The following is a 14,223-nucleotide window of genomic DNA, read 5'->3' as shown; positions in this document are numbered from 1 at the left end:
CTAAATCGAGTGTCGAGCTTTTGCTGAAGGCTAGGCCAGCATGATGAGGAGTCTACCGTGTGGGTCGGCGTGCCCCCTATGGTGGGGGTTTCTTTTTAATTAAGAAAGTTATATACCTCCCCCCCCAACTATAAGCCACTGGGAGGTTTATAGCATAATGAGCAACTTAACATATGAGAGCTGGGGGGGGGGTCATGTGGTACCCAGGATACAAGGCATGGGGCAGAAATTCAGTCTGGGTCACATGTCAATGCAAACCCATCCCAATTTGCGCTTTTCCAAACAATCTATGATTGCCCTTTGAACTTCTCCCAATTTTGCCAGGAGGGTGTATTATTATTATTATTATTGATTTGCTAATTGCCTCCTAAACAACCATCTCAGGGCGATGTACAACAAAGACAATTAAGAACAGATGAGAACGCAAAAACAGCAGAACAACAACAACAATAACAACAACAACATCTTGAAGGTCCCAGGCCACAGAGGTTAGGCTGGCCTGAACTAGAGCCAGGGCTTTTTCGGCTGTGGCTCCAATCTGGTGGAACGCTCTGTCACAAGAGACTAGGGCCTTGTGGGACTTGACATCTTTCCGAAGGGCCTGCAAGACAGAGCTGTTCTGCCAGGCCTTTGGCCAAGGCACAGTCTGATCCCCTCTCCCCTTTCATAAGAACTTGCATGAAAGTGGCCTCTCCATTTTTCTCACAGGCCCATATAAGTTCAGCACAAACACTTGGGCCTGGTGAACATTTAAGGTCCCCAACCTTAATCTGCGGGTTGCCATCTGATTGGATTTTATTTTGATCCTGATCTGATTTGAGGATGTATTTTAATTGATTGTCTGACTTTATGTTAATGTATTATACATTTGATGTTAGCTGCTCCGAGCCCGGCTTTGGCTGGGGAGGGCGGGATATAAATAAAATTTATTATTATTATTATTAACAAAACAGTCTTGAGGGATCAAGCAGCTGTCGCTCATTAAGCTGAATCAAGGCCCCCCCCCCGCCCCCAAGCTGTTTTATTACTGTTTTATCCCAGTGCAATTGGCACTGGGACCATGGCATGGATGGATGGAGTATTTAACAGAATCATTGAAATGGGATATTGGAAGGGATTCTGAGCATCGTCCAGTCTAACCCCTCGCAATGGAGGAATAAACCTTTAACCCCCCCCCTTTTACTATGGTCCAAATAAATACCCCCCAACAGTTAGTGTTCTGGAAGGGAAGCTTCTGTTGGCTTCTATTTGGGGATTAAAAAAATAAAAATAAATCAGGGGTGCAGCATTGAGGGATAAACTGTTCCTCTACCTCCCAATACGGTCCCAATGCAGATCAGGGTCTCCCATGGTTGCTATTTTAAAAATCCTTTAGTAGAAACAAATTAATACACACGCACACACAAAAGCAAATAAGTGATGAAGGAGTTGACAACGTGGCGCCCGTGGGCACAGGGGCACCCTTGAGATCTTCCGCCAGAACCCTTGAAATGTCCATAAATCTGAGGCTGTTTCTGGCTCCTTGCTAAGCATTCATACAGCTCCGTACCATCTCCCTGACTCCTGGTTAACCCACTTTCGTTCCACTGGCTTGTGATTGGTTCTCTGTGTGTTTGCGTGTGCACCTCTTTCTCCTGGACCCAAAACTGGCGAGGCACAAACCTTTAACCAGCTTCTTTTCTGCGTGTGCATGTTTTAATGTTCCTCTTTCCCCCCGCTCATCCTGAATTAAGTCTCGCGTTTGTGAGTCCGCGAGCGGAAAGGATCTCCACAAGGCCCTTTGTCCGCCCGAACCAACCACACAGACATAGGGGACGTGAAAAGCCTGGCGTTGAACAAATAAAGGGTGTCCTAATTAGAACCTCCTTCCTCTTCCTCCTCCAAGCTGCTAGCTAAGCTGCCGGCCGCTCCTCGAAACCACCAGTTTGTCATTCAGATGTGACTCATCCTGACCCTTTTATTCCTCCAACGACTAAGGAAGCTGGGCCCCAGTTTTCATTTTGGCAACGAGGCTTTGTCCTTCGCCCCACCACCCACAGGAGACAGAACTCCACCCCTTAGGCTGCTTTTGAAATAATAATAATAATAATAATAATAATAATAATAATAATAATTTTATTATTTATACCCTGCCCATCTGGCTGGGTTTCCCCAGCCACTCTGGGTGACTCCCAACAGAATATTAAAATACAATAGTCTATTAAACATTAAACGCTTCCCTAAACAGGGCTGCCTTCAGATGTCTTCTAAAAGTCTGGTAGTTGTTTTTCTCTTTGACATCTGGTGGGAGGGCGTTCCACAGGGCGGGTGCCACTACCAAGAAGGCCCTCTGCCTGGTTCCCTGTAACTTGGCTTCTCGCAGCGAGGGAACTGCCAGAAGGCCCTCGGCGCTGGACCTCAGTGTCCGGGCAGAACAATGGGGGTGGAGACGCTCCTTTATTATACTGGACCGAGGCCGTAGAGGGCTTTAAAGGTCAGCACCAACACTTTGAATTGTGCTCGGAAACGTACTGGGAGCCAATGTAGGTCTTTCAAGACCGGTGTTATGTGGTCTCGGCGGCTGCTCCCAGTCACCAGTCTTGTTATCTCTCTGTCATCCATCTATCTATCTACCGTATTTTTTGCTCTATAAGACGCACCCCCCCCTCCTAAAAAGTAAGGGGAAATGTGTGTGCTTCTTATGGAGTGAATGCAGGCTGCGCAGCTATTGCTGAAGCCAGAAGAGGAAAAGGGATTGGTGCACACCGATATATGGAGCAAAAAATGCGGTATTTTATATCCTGCCCCTCGTCCCAAAGGTTGCCAGTGCCCTGACCACACAGTTGGAGGCAGCAATATTCTGAAACCCAGTTGCTGGAAACCAAAGGAGGGGAGAGTCGGTCATCTGCTCGGATCCCTGGGCAGGATTCCCAGAGGCATCTAGCTGGCCACTGTGAGATCAGGATCCCAGACCAGATGGGCCCTGGCCCTGATCCGGCAGGCTCTCCTTGGTTCCGCCCTGCCCAACCTCATGTTTCAAGTTCAGCCACGGCTCCCTGCTAAGCGCTGCCAATAACTTACTCAAGGGAGGTGGCCGGGAGTAAGATTTGTGGGGATGATTAGGGAGGCAGGAGAGGATATATTATTTCATGATATCCTTCCTAACTTGCGCAGGCAAGTTCCATATTCTAGCAGAGTTCCAAACATCCCCCTTTTTAAATTACGCAGCGATCAGCTTGTTGCTGACTCATCTGAGTTTTCCTATTAAAAGATTCTTTCCTGGTAAAACCCCTCTTAAAAAGAATAAACACAAGAATCTGATTAGCGTTAATATAAAAGTAGTTTACTCACAGATCCGTTCAGGTTCACAGACATGTCCCTGAAGGCAGGCTTAGGTTACATACCAACTAGAACTATTCCATATAGAAGTTAGTTCCAAGTGACTGCGACTAACACACAGCAACATACAAAATGGAGAAGACACACTGATCAGAACATGGAGGCCATGTGCTCCTCCATGCTAGTACAACAGACCACCCCCTCTTCACGTCACATTTAGTGGAAATCTGTCCCAGTTCAGGAGGAAACAGGAAGTCTTCTCCTGAGTGGTACAAATCATCCCCTAACATGTCTACTGTAGGAATGTTGAAAGGTAAAGGTAAAGGTAAAGGGACCCCTGACTGTTAAGTCCAGTCACAGACAAGTCTGGGGTTGCGGCGCTCATCTCGCTTTACTGGCCGAGGGAGCCAGAGTTTGTCTACTTGCACTTGACGTGCTTTCGAACTGCTAGGTGGGCAGGAGCAGGGACCGAACAACGGAGCTCACCCCGTTGCGGGGATTTGAACCGCCGACCTTCTGATCGGCAAGCCCTAGGCTCTGTGGTTTAGACCACAGTGCCACCTGGGTAGGAATGTTGTACTGGACGGCAGTTTTACATCCCACAAGATTCCCTTCCCCATTGAGCCTGTCCATTGGGCGTTTTAGCCATGGCAAAAGGTCTGTGTGGTTTGTTCGGATGAGGAAAGCTGTGGGATCTTTGGGGTGGCTTCTCTTCTCTAGCTGGGGGAGGAAGCAGGACTCCCCCAAGAAGCCTTTAACTTGACTTTAATTCTCCTCTTTGTCTTCAGGGCAGCACTGGCCTCTGCCCACCAATGCCACCCTCTCCCCAAGACTCTCAGTGTGCTGAAGAACACCCCGCAAGTGAAAGGCATGCACACAATCATCCGGTGAGTTGGGCGCCTTGTTCTAAGTTCTTTTCAGCACCACGGAGAGCTCCTGGCAAGCCGCTTACTCCATTGAGAGAAGGAAGCAAACTGTTGCCTGTTGAGCATCTGCCTCCAGACCCCCCCCCCTTCCTGTGCTCAGCCACACAAGTGACAAGAAAGGAGAGTTTGACAAAACATCAGGAAGAACTTTCTGACAGTAAGAGCAGTTTTTCAAGGGAACCGTCTCCCTCGGGAGGTTGTGGACTCTCCTTCCTTGGAGGCTTTTAAGCAGAGGTTTGGATGGTCATCTGTCATGGAAGCTTTAGCTGCGATTCGTGCATCGCAGGGGGTTGGACTAGATGACCCTCAGGGGTCCCTTCCAACTCTTATAATTCTATGAACCTAACGCCTTCCTTCTCTCCTCTTTGTTACCCTTTCAGGGACAAGGAGACAAGTCGGGATGAGTTTATCTTCTACTCCAAACGGCTGATGCGTCTCCTGATTGAACATGCACTGTCCTTCCTGCCTTTCCAGGTAGGCTGATCAAAGCGGTCTTCCAAACCACGGGTAGGCAAACTAAGGCCCGGAGGCAGGATCTGGCCCAATCGCCTTCTAAATCCGGCCTGTGGACAGTCAGGGAATCAGCATGTTTTTACATGAGTAGAATGTGTCCTTTTATTTAAAATGCATCTCTGGGTTATTTGTGAGGCATAGGAATTCGTTCATTCCCCCCCCCAAAAAAAATATAGTCCGGCCCCCCCACAAGGTCTGAGGGACAGTGGACCGGCCCCCTGCTGAAAAAGTTTGCTGACTCCTGTTCCAAACCATGGCTGAGCTGAAAGGGATCAGGACTCTTTTGAAAGAGGATCCTGCCTCTTTGGGTGATTTGTCGCAGAATCATTGGGAGGGAGCAGGCAGTGTGCTCATTTTGCATCCTCTTGATTGTTTGGGATCACCCATGTGGCCTCTATAAGTGGCATTGCCCTCGCTCAAAATGGCGCCCATCTGCCCTTAAGTAACAGGTGCAGGCCGCCAAATCTGATTGGTTGCATTCTATTGCAATGTTGCCTCCGGTGCATAATCTCCAATGGCTTGGGATCACTTGAGTGAAATACAGAGGGCAAATGACTGATTTGGCACCAGAATGCAAGGCAGGGAGGTGATTTGTGAAACAGCTATGAGAAAAGCAGAGTTGGAGGGCTTTCGGGGAGTGAGGTTTGCCCCACCTGAAATCATGGATTTCAAGCTAGAAGGTGGACCTGGAAAAAGTTCCATTTAGCTCTAAATCTAAGAAGAATATTCGAGGGTAGGCGATACCACAAAAGGAGTGGCATTCAAGTCCAGAGATGAGTTTTCTTCTCTCGCTGAACACAGTTTAAAGAAGCAATATCAGGCTAAACTTAATTATGCCCCAAAAGTGACCTTCCTTGCTCACAAAATCCTCTAGAACCTCACCCTCTCTCTCTGCACCCTTTTTGTGGCCTGGGAAGAGAGATGGATAGAAATGGTTTCAGCGATGGGCGCTTCCATTCTGCTCTAAGGAAACCTGGATTTGCAGCCTGCATAAGTTGTTTTTTAAAAATGCACACGTCTGTTTGTTTTGCTTAATTTATTCTGCTTTTCTGCCACTGATGAGCTACGTACCTCTCACTTGGACTCTGTCCCTGCCCAAATTCTCTATTAATTCCTGTGTGCCGTTGCCTTTCCAGACCTGCACAGTTCAGACCCCGCAAGGGCACGACTATGAAGGCCGAAATTACAGTGGGAAGCAAGTAAGTGTTGCCGGCAGAGGATTCTCAAAGCAGAGTCCTGATAAAACCAGGGGTGTGTGAAACCTGCTCCTGTTTTGATTCATAGTTCCGGCTTTCTGCGTGTGGCATCTTCTATTTGGGACAAATCTTAACTCTCTCTTTTTGCATTGCGGTGTTTTGAGGGGATATTTGCTGAAGCCTTTGACAGGTGCTGTGCTGACAGTCACTCCTGCACCTGTCAGTGTCACAATGGTGACCCCTGGGTTTCTATATCTGCACATCCAGTAGTTTTCAATAGCTTTGGGACAGCTTTCTTCTAAAAATAGCACACATCTGGGTCTGAGCATCCTTGAGTCTGGTGCATCTGGAGAGTGTTGGGACTGTGGGATGGAAAGCCAGCTGGCTTGGCCCCCGCCGGATCGTGTCCCTTCTCAGCCTTGCCATTGTGGAGATCCATCAGTCATGCTCATCCAACGTGCGTCCGCGACTCATGCTATTGCAAGAGCACACATTACTCAGCAGAGTAAACACACAACAGATCAGGCTCGAGGCATGGATACTATACTAAACTACGCATTTATTATACATAAATCAGGACAAAGAAAAACATGGCTTCTCTCCTTGTCGTTCTTCTCGGAGAGAGAGAAAACAAAAGCAATACAGAGCGGATGTTCCACTCACGGGACTCTAGCAATCTGTGCTGGAATGTAAACAGACATGTGACATGTAACAATCCCACATATCTGCAGCAAAGGGTGGAATGGAATTCCCAACTAAACCTGACGCAAACCCCAAAAGGAAAGAACAGGCCCAGTTTCTGTTGAGAAGATCCCACCAACAACTGAAGGAAGCAATAGGATATTGTAGCAAGAGAAAGGTTTTCTGCTGTTTAAAAGATTTTTTTCTCATTGATTAATTGCCTAGCTTCACTCGGTTTAAAATTAATTAACTGATTCAATTCAAATGCATTTGGTAATACCTTAATAAAGGCTCTTTTTCCAGGATCCTGAATTTATCGGAGAACAGCTGGGCAGGATGACAAACTCCCACCAAGTCTTCCTGAAAAACATTGGTGTTGGGTTGTTGTTTTTTAAAAAAAGAATAATTCTCGAGAATGCTTAGAGTGAAGCGGTGGGGAGATTTCAGCGTTTGATCAAGTATTCTTAGAGAAAACACACACACAAATCCACACTAGGTTAAAAAAAAAGTAAAGGACCCCTGGACTGTTAAGTCCAGTCAAAGGTGACAATGGGGTTGTGGCGCTCATCTCGTCTTCAGGCTGAGGGAGCCGGCGTTTGTCCACAGACAGCTTTCCGGAACTAAACTGCTACTGGTGCACGAAGGACCGTAACGAGTGCCAGAGCGCATGGAAACACCGTTTACCTTCCCGCCGCAGCGGTACCTATTTACCTACTTGCACTGGTGTGCTTTCAAACTGCTAGGTTGGCAGGAGCTGGGACAGAGCAACGGGAGCTCACCCCTTCGCGGGGATTCGAACCGCCAACCTTCTAATCGGCAAGCCCAAGAGGATCAGTGGTCTAGACCACAGCGCCAACCACGTCCCTTAACAAACCCACACTACCAGAGGGTGAAGCATGCACTGACAGTTCTTGCCAGGGATCATGGGACTGCCGTTTCCACTGCCTCCCAACTCAATGTAGAAGGCAGAGTAACTCCAAGTACCAATCTTGCCAGCAGGAAATGACTGTCCTGGGGAAATTGTACTATTCTGCAGCCTGATTTCCACTTAACAACTGAATGGAAAGAGGTCTCCTGTCTCTGGCAAGCCCACCTCCCCACCAGCTACCCCCTCCCTTCTCAAAGGAAAGAAGCTTTCTACTTGGAAAGGGTTTGGAACTTGCAATGAGAGATGGCTGACGTTACAGATGAACCCCTTTTCGAACTGAACCCCGTCTGGGCACCACTTTGAAATGGAGCGGAGCTTTTTCAGCTCAGTCATTTGTCGAAGGCAGGCATGAACACAACTCCACAGAACTTCGCCTGAAAACGGAAGAACAAGGCAGCGACTCCTTTGTATTCATTTATGGCAACGACACAGCCTGATCACCCTGGAGGTGATTCTTTTTACTTAGCCCAGCCACGTTCTAAGAAATGCAGAATGGTGAGATAGAAGAAGAAGAGGAAGAAGAGTTTGGATTTGATATCCTGCTTTACCACCACCCTAAGGAATCTCAAGGGGATGCGAGTGGAACTGTGGGTTAAACCACAGAGCCTAGGACTTGCTGATCGAAAGGTCAGTGGTTCGAATCCCCACGGTGGGGTGAGCTCCCGTTGCTCAGTCCCTGCTCCTGCCAACCTAGCAGTTCGAAAGCACATCAAAGTGCAAGTAGATAAATAGGTACTGCTCTGGTGGGAAGGTAAATGGCATTTCCGTGCGCTGCTCTGGTTCGCCAGAAGCGGCTTAGTCATGCTGGCCACATGACCCGGAAGCTGTACGCCGGCTCCCTCGGGAAGTAAAGTGAGATGAGCACCGCAACCCCAGAGTCGGCCACGACTGGACCTAATGGTCAGCAGTCCCTTTACCTTTAAGGAGTCTCAAAGCGGCTAACAATCTCCTTTTCCCTTCCTCCCCCACAACAAACACTCTGTGAGGTGAATGGGGCTGAGAGACTTCAGAGAAGTGTGACTATCCCAAGGTCACCCAGCAGCTGCATGTGGAGGAGCAGGGAATCGAACCCAGTTCACCAGATTACGAGTCCACCGCTCTTAACCACTACACCACACTGGTAGTAGAGAGCTGGAGGAATTATACTTGCAGGTTTTCACCTTGTCCTCTGTCTTCCAGATTACTGGCGTGTCCATTTTGAGGGCTGGGGAGACCATGGAGCCAGCGCTGCGGGCCGTCTGTAAGGATGTCCGGATTGGCACCATCCTCATCCAGACCAACCGGTATACAGGGGAGCCAGAGGTAAATGTCCAGGCCTGGTATGGGGCAAGGGCTTGGTAGTGGCCTGAGCTACTTGGCCACCTCTCTGGCGGTATCCCAAACCCTCAAAACTCAAGGCATTGTTGCTCCGCACTGTGGTCCTGTTAATACGGTTATTGGTCAGTTTTGTGGCTTGTTATTTTATGATTTTAATGAGACTGAGTTTGGGGCTGTATCCGGCTAACGTGTCCTTTCAGCACAAGGATCTGTGCTCCTGCAAGAGAACTTTTCTCCCTTTCCCTTTCCCCCTTGCACCCCCTTAATCTGTTCCAGGGGCTCCCCCAACCCATCCAGAGCAGATTTGGGAAGGGCGCTGGGTGCACATAGGAAGAAAGTTCTGTTGTCCAAGCATTGCGCTGATATTATTTGGATACCATTGTCAGTCTTTAATTCTGATATTTTTGTAACCCGTCCTGGGACCTTTTGGGCAGTGGTGTACAGTGGGCATGAATAAAACTTAATATTGCCGACAATGCCATGCCATGCTTTGCAGCTTTCTCTGACCCAGAGCTTTCCAGAAGTTGTTGGCCAAAACAGCTGGAGGGCACCAGGTTGGGGAAGACTGGCCTAGTCTACATCCACCTCTGGGCTCACTTGATGGTACTCGCCAACTTTTGTCTTGGGGGATATGGGTTGCCAACAGTGACCCTATGCAAGGAATGAGCAGGGCAGTCCTGCTGGGGACACTTCCCTCCCTGCTTGCCATCTCTGAACGCTCCCTTCCTCCTTCTCCCTCCTCCAGCTGCATTATCTGAGGCTTCCAAAGGACATCAGTGAAGATCACGTGATCCTCATGGACTGTACGGTCTCTACAGGAGCGGCAGCCATGATGGCTGTGAGGGTGTTGCTGGTAAGGGAGGCAGGTGGTGTGGGACAGCTTTGACTTAGCTGTTGGGAGGGAAGGAAAGAGGCTGATGGGATGGAAGGGAAGAGGCTGATGGGAGGGAAGGAAAGAGGCTGATGGGAGGGAGGGAAAGAGGCTGTTGGGAGGGAAGGGAAGAGGCTGATGGGAGGGAAGGAAAGAGGCTGTTGGGAGGGAGGGAAAGAGGCTGATGGGAGGGAGGGAAAGAGGCTGATGGGAGGGAAGGAAAGAGGCAGTTGGGAGGGAAGGAAAGAGGCTATTGGGAGGGAAGGAAAGAGGCTGTTGGGAGGGAAGGAAAGAGGCTGTTGGGAGGGAAGGAAAGAGGCTATTGGGAGGGAAGGAAAGAGGCTGTTGGGAGGGAAGGAAAGAGGCTATTGGGAGGGAAGGAAAGAGGCTATTGGGAGGGAAGGAAAGAGGCTATTGGGAGGGAAGGAAAGAGGCTATTGGGAGGGAAGGAAAGAGGCTGTTGGGAGGGAAGGAAAGAGGCTGTTGGGAGGGAAGGAAAGAGGCTGTTGGGAGGGAAGGAAAGAGGCTATTGGGAGGGAAGGAAAGAGGCTGTTGGGAGGGAAGGGAAGAGGCTGTTGGGAGGGAAGGAAAGAGGCTATTGGGAGGGAAGGAAAGAGGCAGTTGGGAAGAAAGGAAAGAGGCTGTTGGGAGGGAAGGAAAGAGGCTGTTGGGAGGGAAGGAAAGAGGCTATTGGGAGGGAAGGAAAGAGGCTGTTGGGAGGGAAGGAAAGAGGCTATTGGGAGGGAAGGAAAGAGGCTATTGGGAGGGAAGGAAAGAGGCTATTGGGAGGGAAGGAAAGAGGCTATTGGGAGGGAAGGAAAGAGGCTGTTGGGAGGGAAGGAAAGAGGCTGTTGGGAGGGAAGGAAAGAGGCTATTGGGAGGGAAGGAAAGAGGCTGTTGGGAGGGAAGGGAAGAGGCTGTTGGGAGGGAAGGAAAGAGGCTGTTGGGAGGGAAGGAAAGAGGCTACTGGGAGGGAAGGAAAGAGGCTGTTGGGAGGGAAGGGAAGAGGCTGATGGGAGGGAAGGAAAGAGGCTATTGGGAGGGAAGGAAAGAGGCTGTTGGGAAGAAAGGAAAGAGGCTGTTGGGAGGGAAGGAAAGAGGCTGTTGGGAGGGAAGGAAAGAGGCTATTGGGAGGGAAGGAAAGAGGCTGTTGGGAGGGAAGGAAAGAGGCTGTTGGGAGGGAAGGAAAGAGGCTGTTGGGAGGGAAGGAAAGAGGCTGTTGGGAGGGAAGGAAAGAGGCTGTTGGGAGGGAAGGAAAGAGGCTGTTGGGAAGGAAGGAAAGAGGCTGTTGGGAGGGAAGGGAAGAGGCTGTTGGGAGGGAAGGGAAGAGGCTGTTGGGAGGGAAGGAAAGAGGCTGTTGGGAAGGAAGGAAAGAGGCAGTTGGGAAGGAAGGAAAGAGGCTGTTGGGAGGGAAGGAAAGAGGCTGTTGGGAGGGAAGGAAAGAGGCTGTTGGGAAGGAAGGAAAGAGGCTGTTGGGAGGGAAGGGAAGAGGCTGTTGGGAGGGAAGGAAAGAGGCTGTTGGGAGGGAAGGGAAGAGGCTGTTGGGAGGGAGGGAAAGAGGCTGTTGGGAGGGAGGGAAAGAGGCTGATGGGAGGGAGGGAAAGAGGCTGTTGGGAGGGAAGGAAAGAGGCTGTTGGGAGGGAGGGAAAGAGGCTGATGGGAGGGAGGGAAAGAGGCTGATGGGAGGGAGGGAAAGAGGCTGATGGGAGGGAGGGAAAGAGGCTGTTGGGAAGGAAGGAAAGAGGCTGTTGGGAGGGAGGGAAGGGCAGTGGTAACAGCACTGAGTATTTCATCTGAGTATTTCATCTGACCATCCACCGGAAGCATAAGCTGGGTGTGGGAAAACCAGATGTTGCTGAACTACAATTCCCACCAGCCCTAGCAAGCACAGCCGGTGACCAGGGTTGCTGGGAGTTGTAGTTCCGTAACACCCAGAGGCCCAAAGGGCAAGCTGGGGAGTGAAACTAAGTGGCCGAAACCCTCTTCTTTCTCTTAGGACCACGACGTCCCAGAGGACAAGATATTCCTCCTCTCCCTGCTGATGGCCGAGATGGGCGTCCACTCTGTCGCTTACGCCTTCCCGCAGGTGAAGATAATCACGACCGCCGTGGACAAGAAAGTGAACGACCTCTTCCGCATCATCCCTGGTATTGGTGAGTGGCCAGGGTTAGGAGGTCCTGCCACTGGTCTTGAGCCAGCGAAGCTTCTGAATGCCTGTTACTGGAAACCTCAAGAGGGGAGAGGTTCTCTTCTGCTCAGATCCCAATTGTGTGTTTCCACTGTGAGAACAGGATGCTGGACTGGAGTGGCCATTGGCCTGATCCAGCAACCAGCTCTTCCTTATGTTCTTACGGTTGTCGGATCCCTGGAAAAGCTTTTGAGTTGTTCATTCTCTGATGGCTCAGAGCTGCTTGCAAGCAATAATATACAGTCATATTTTTTGGGGTTACGGACCCACTGAAACCCGGAAGTACCCGGTTACTTCCGGGTTTCGGCGGTTGCGCATTCGCACTAAATCGCACTTTGCGCATGCACAGAAGCACCAAATCGCAACCCATGAATGCGCAGGCGCGCCGCTGTGGGTTGCGAACGCTGCGGATTGCGAACGTGCATCTCGCACAGATCACATTCGCAACCCGAGCGTCCACCGTGATTCCTAACCACCACCATTGATGCAGAAAATAAGGGTTTGTTTCCTAGCATTGCTTTGTTTGGGGTTTTTTGCATATACCGCCCCATCCTTACTATTTATTTCCTAGCTGCAGACAGTTTGAATAAGGCAGGCATAGGCAAACTCGGCCCTTCAGATGTTTTGGGACTAGAATTCCCAACATCCCTGACCACTAGTCCTGTTAGCTAGGGATGATTCACTGTGGTCTTGCAATTGTTGGAAGCCACCCAGAGTGGCTGTGGTAACCCAGTCAGATGGGTGGCGTAGAAATGTAATAATAATAATAATAATAATAATAATAATAATGGTAAAAACAAGAAAAATAATTCCAACCAGGGCAAACCAGTGGGTCCCACAAAGCAGACTTCTTTTCGGCATATGACAAAAGCTGGACAATGGAGATTCATCTCTGTGGGGAGTTCCACCATTTAGGGTCTGCCTCAGAAAAAGCCCTCTTCTTGGCCAGCTCTCCCCACACTTCCGCGGGTGGTGGAAATATCCAAGAGACTCTCCTCTGCCAGATTTAACACCCGAGAAGTGGGCAAGGCTTCAAGCACGCTCCTGCCACCACCTCGAGAAGGTGGCAAATCTCTAGGAACAGATACCCGGGCAGGGAGGGAGGGGGGAAAACAGATTTTTGAAAAACTTTATGATTTTTGGATATTGTAAATTTGATTTATACTTTAATATAAAAAAGGGGAGATTGGTATATAAATTTTGATTGATCTTAGAAAAAAGGATTTATTGCATATAAGAAGATAGGGTAATAATATGGGGTTTAATAAGATGAACTAAGTTGGAGAATAATGAGATTAAGTTTAGAGAGAGGAATAAGAACTTGCTGAATTAAATGGGGGAAGTGGGATGTATGTGGGGGGGTGGGGGGAAGTCATATGTGTTGTTTGTTGTTAAAAATTTGAAAACCCAATAAAAATTTATAAAAAAAAAAAAAAGCAAATCTCTAGGATTTGCTGAACGCGCATGAAACAGGTTTCAAGAATGAGAATCGAGCAGAAGGATTTTGGGATTTTTGCCAGACGGGAACGTTCCGGGTACATCTCTGAATAGTGCAGACAGAGCTCAGCGTACTTCCTACGTCCACAAGGGTTTCTCGTAGCTCTTCCTAATTCCCGTTCCCTCCTGCCTCCCTCTAGGAAATTTTGGAGACCGATACTTTGGCACGGATGCGCCTCCCGACTGGAGTGATGAGGAAGACCTCCTGGACTCGTAGCAAGCTCCTCTTTTGTAAAGGAACCACTCTGGAGGGAAAGAGGCTTCTGCACTGCACCTTAACCCCCCAAAACGCCCCCCAAACATTTGCAAAGAGACTATCGCACTGCACCACAGTTTTTTCTTACTCATCTTCCATCAGAGGCCGTGGCTGAGAGCATATTTTCTGGGAAATGGAGAGGATGACGAGAGATGCTTGCTGCCTTTTTTTACGTGCTCAAGAGCATTTCTGAGCCTAGAGGCAATGTATTTTAATTTAAAGATTTACTATAACTTATTTTATTAAAAAAAAGAGAGAATGTTTCAGCTAAGTTTCTAGTGTCTTGTTGACGACTGGTGTCAATCATGCCCGACTAACCCAGCAGTTCAACCATCTTTTGTGTTAATGCGGCCACAGACCCAACTTTCGTTTCCTGATGAGGCAGTAAAGGCAGCTAGTGGCTAAGTGGAGATTTGAACCCTGCTCTCCCAGGTCCCAGTCCAACACTTTTAGCCAGCTCAACCGTTTTTAAAACGGTCTTATCCAGATGGGATAACCCTTAGAGAAAAAGAAGCATTGTGTCATATGAGCC

General features: G+C 49.1%; 1 protein-coding gene across 1 annotated transcript in view; it reads left to right on the top strand.

The window, feature by feature from the left end:
- Positions 1-13,957, top strand: part of UCKL1 (uridine-cytidine kinase 1 like 1) — a 53,778-nt gene extending 39,821 nt beyond the window's left edge. The window contains 7 exon segments of the mRNA XM_081867769.1: positions 4,107-4,205; positions 4,625-4,718; positions 5,894-5,956; positions 8,742-8,864; positions 9,625-9,732; positions 11,747-11,903; positions 13,576-13,957. Of these exon segments, the coding sequence (XP_081723895.1) occupies positions 4,107-4,205; positions 4,625-4,718; positions 5,894-5,956; positions 8,742-8,864; positions 9,625-9,732; positions 11,747-11,903; positions 13,576-13,652 (721 nt within the window). The 3' untranslated portion in view covers positions 13,653-13,957.
- The last annotated feature ends 266 nt before the right edge of the window (positions 13,958-14,223 follow it).

The sequence above is a fragment of the Podarcis erhardii genome (genome assembly GCF_964252035.2).
Source record: "Podarcis erhardii genome assembly, chromosome: 6".
NCBI classification, from domain to species: domain Eukaryota; kingdom Metazoa; phylum Chordata; class Lepidosauria; order Squamata; family Lacertidae; genus Podarcis; species Podarcis erhardii.
Note: the sequence above shows the minus strand (reverse complement) of the source record. Positions and strands in the feature narration are given on the sequence as shown.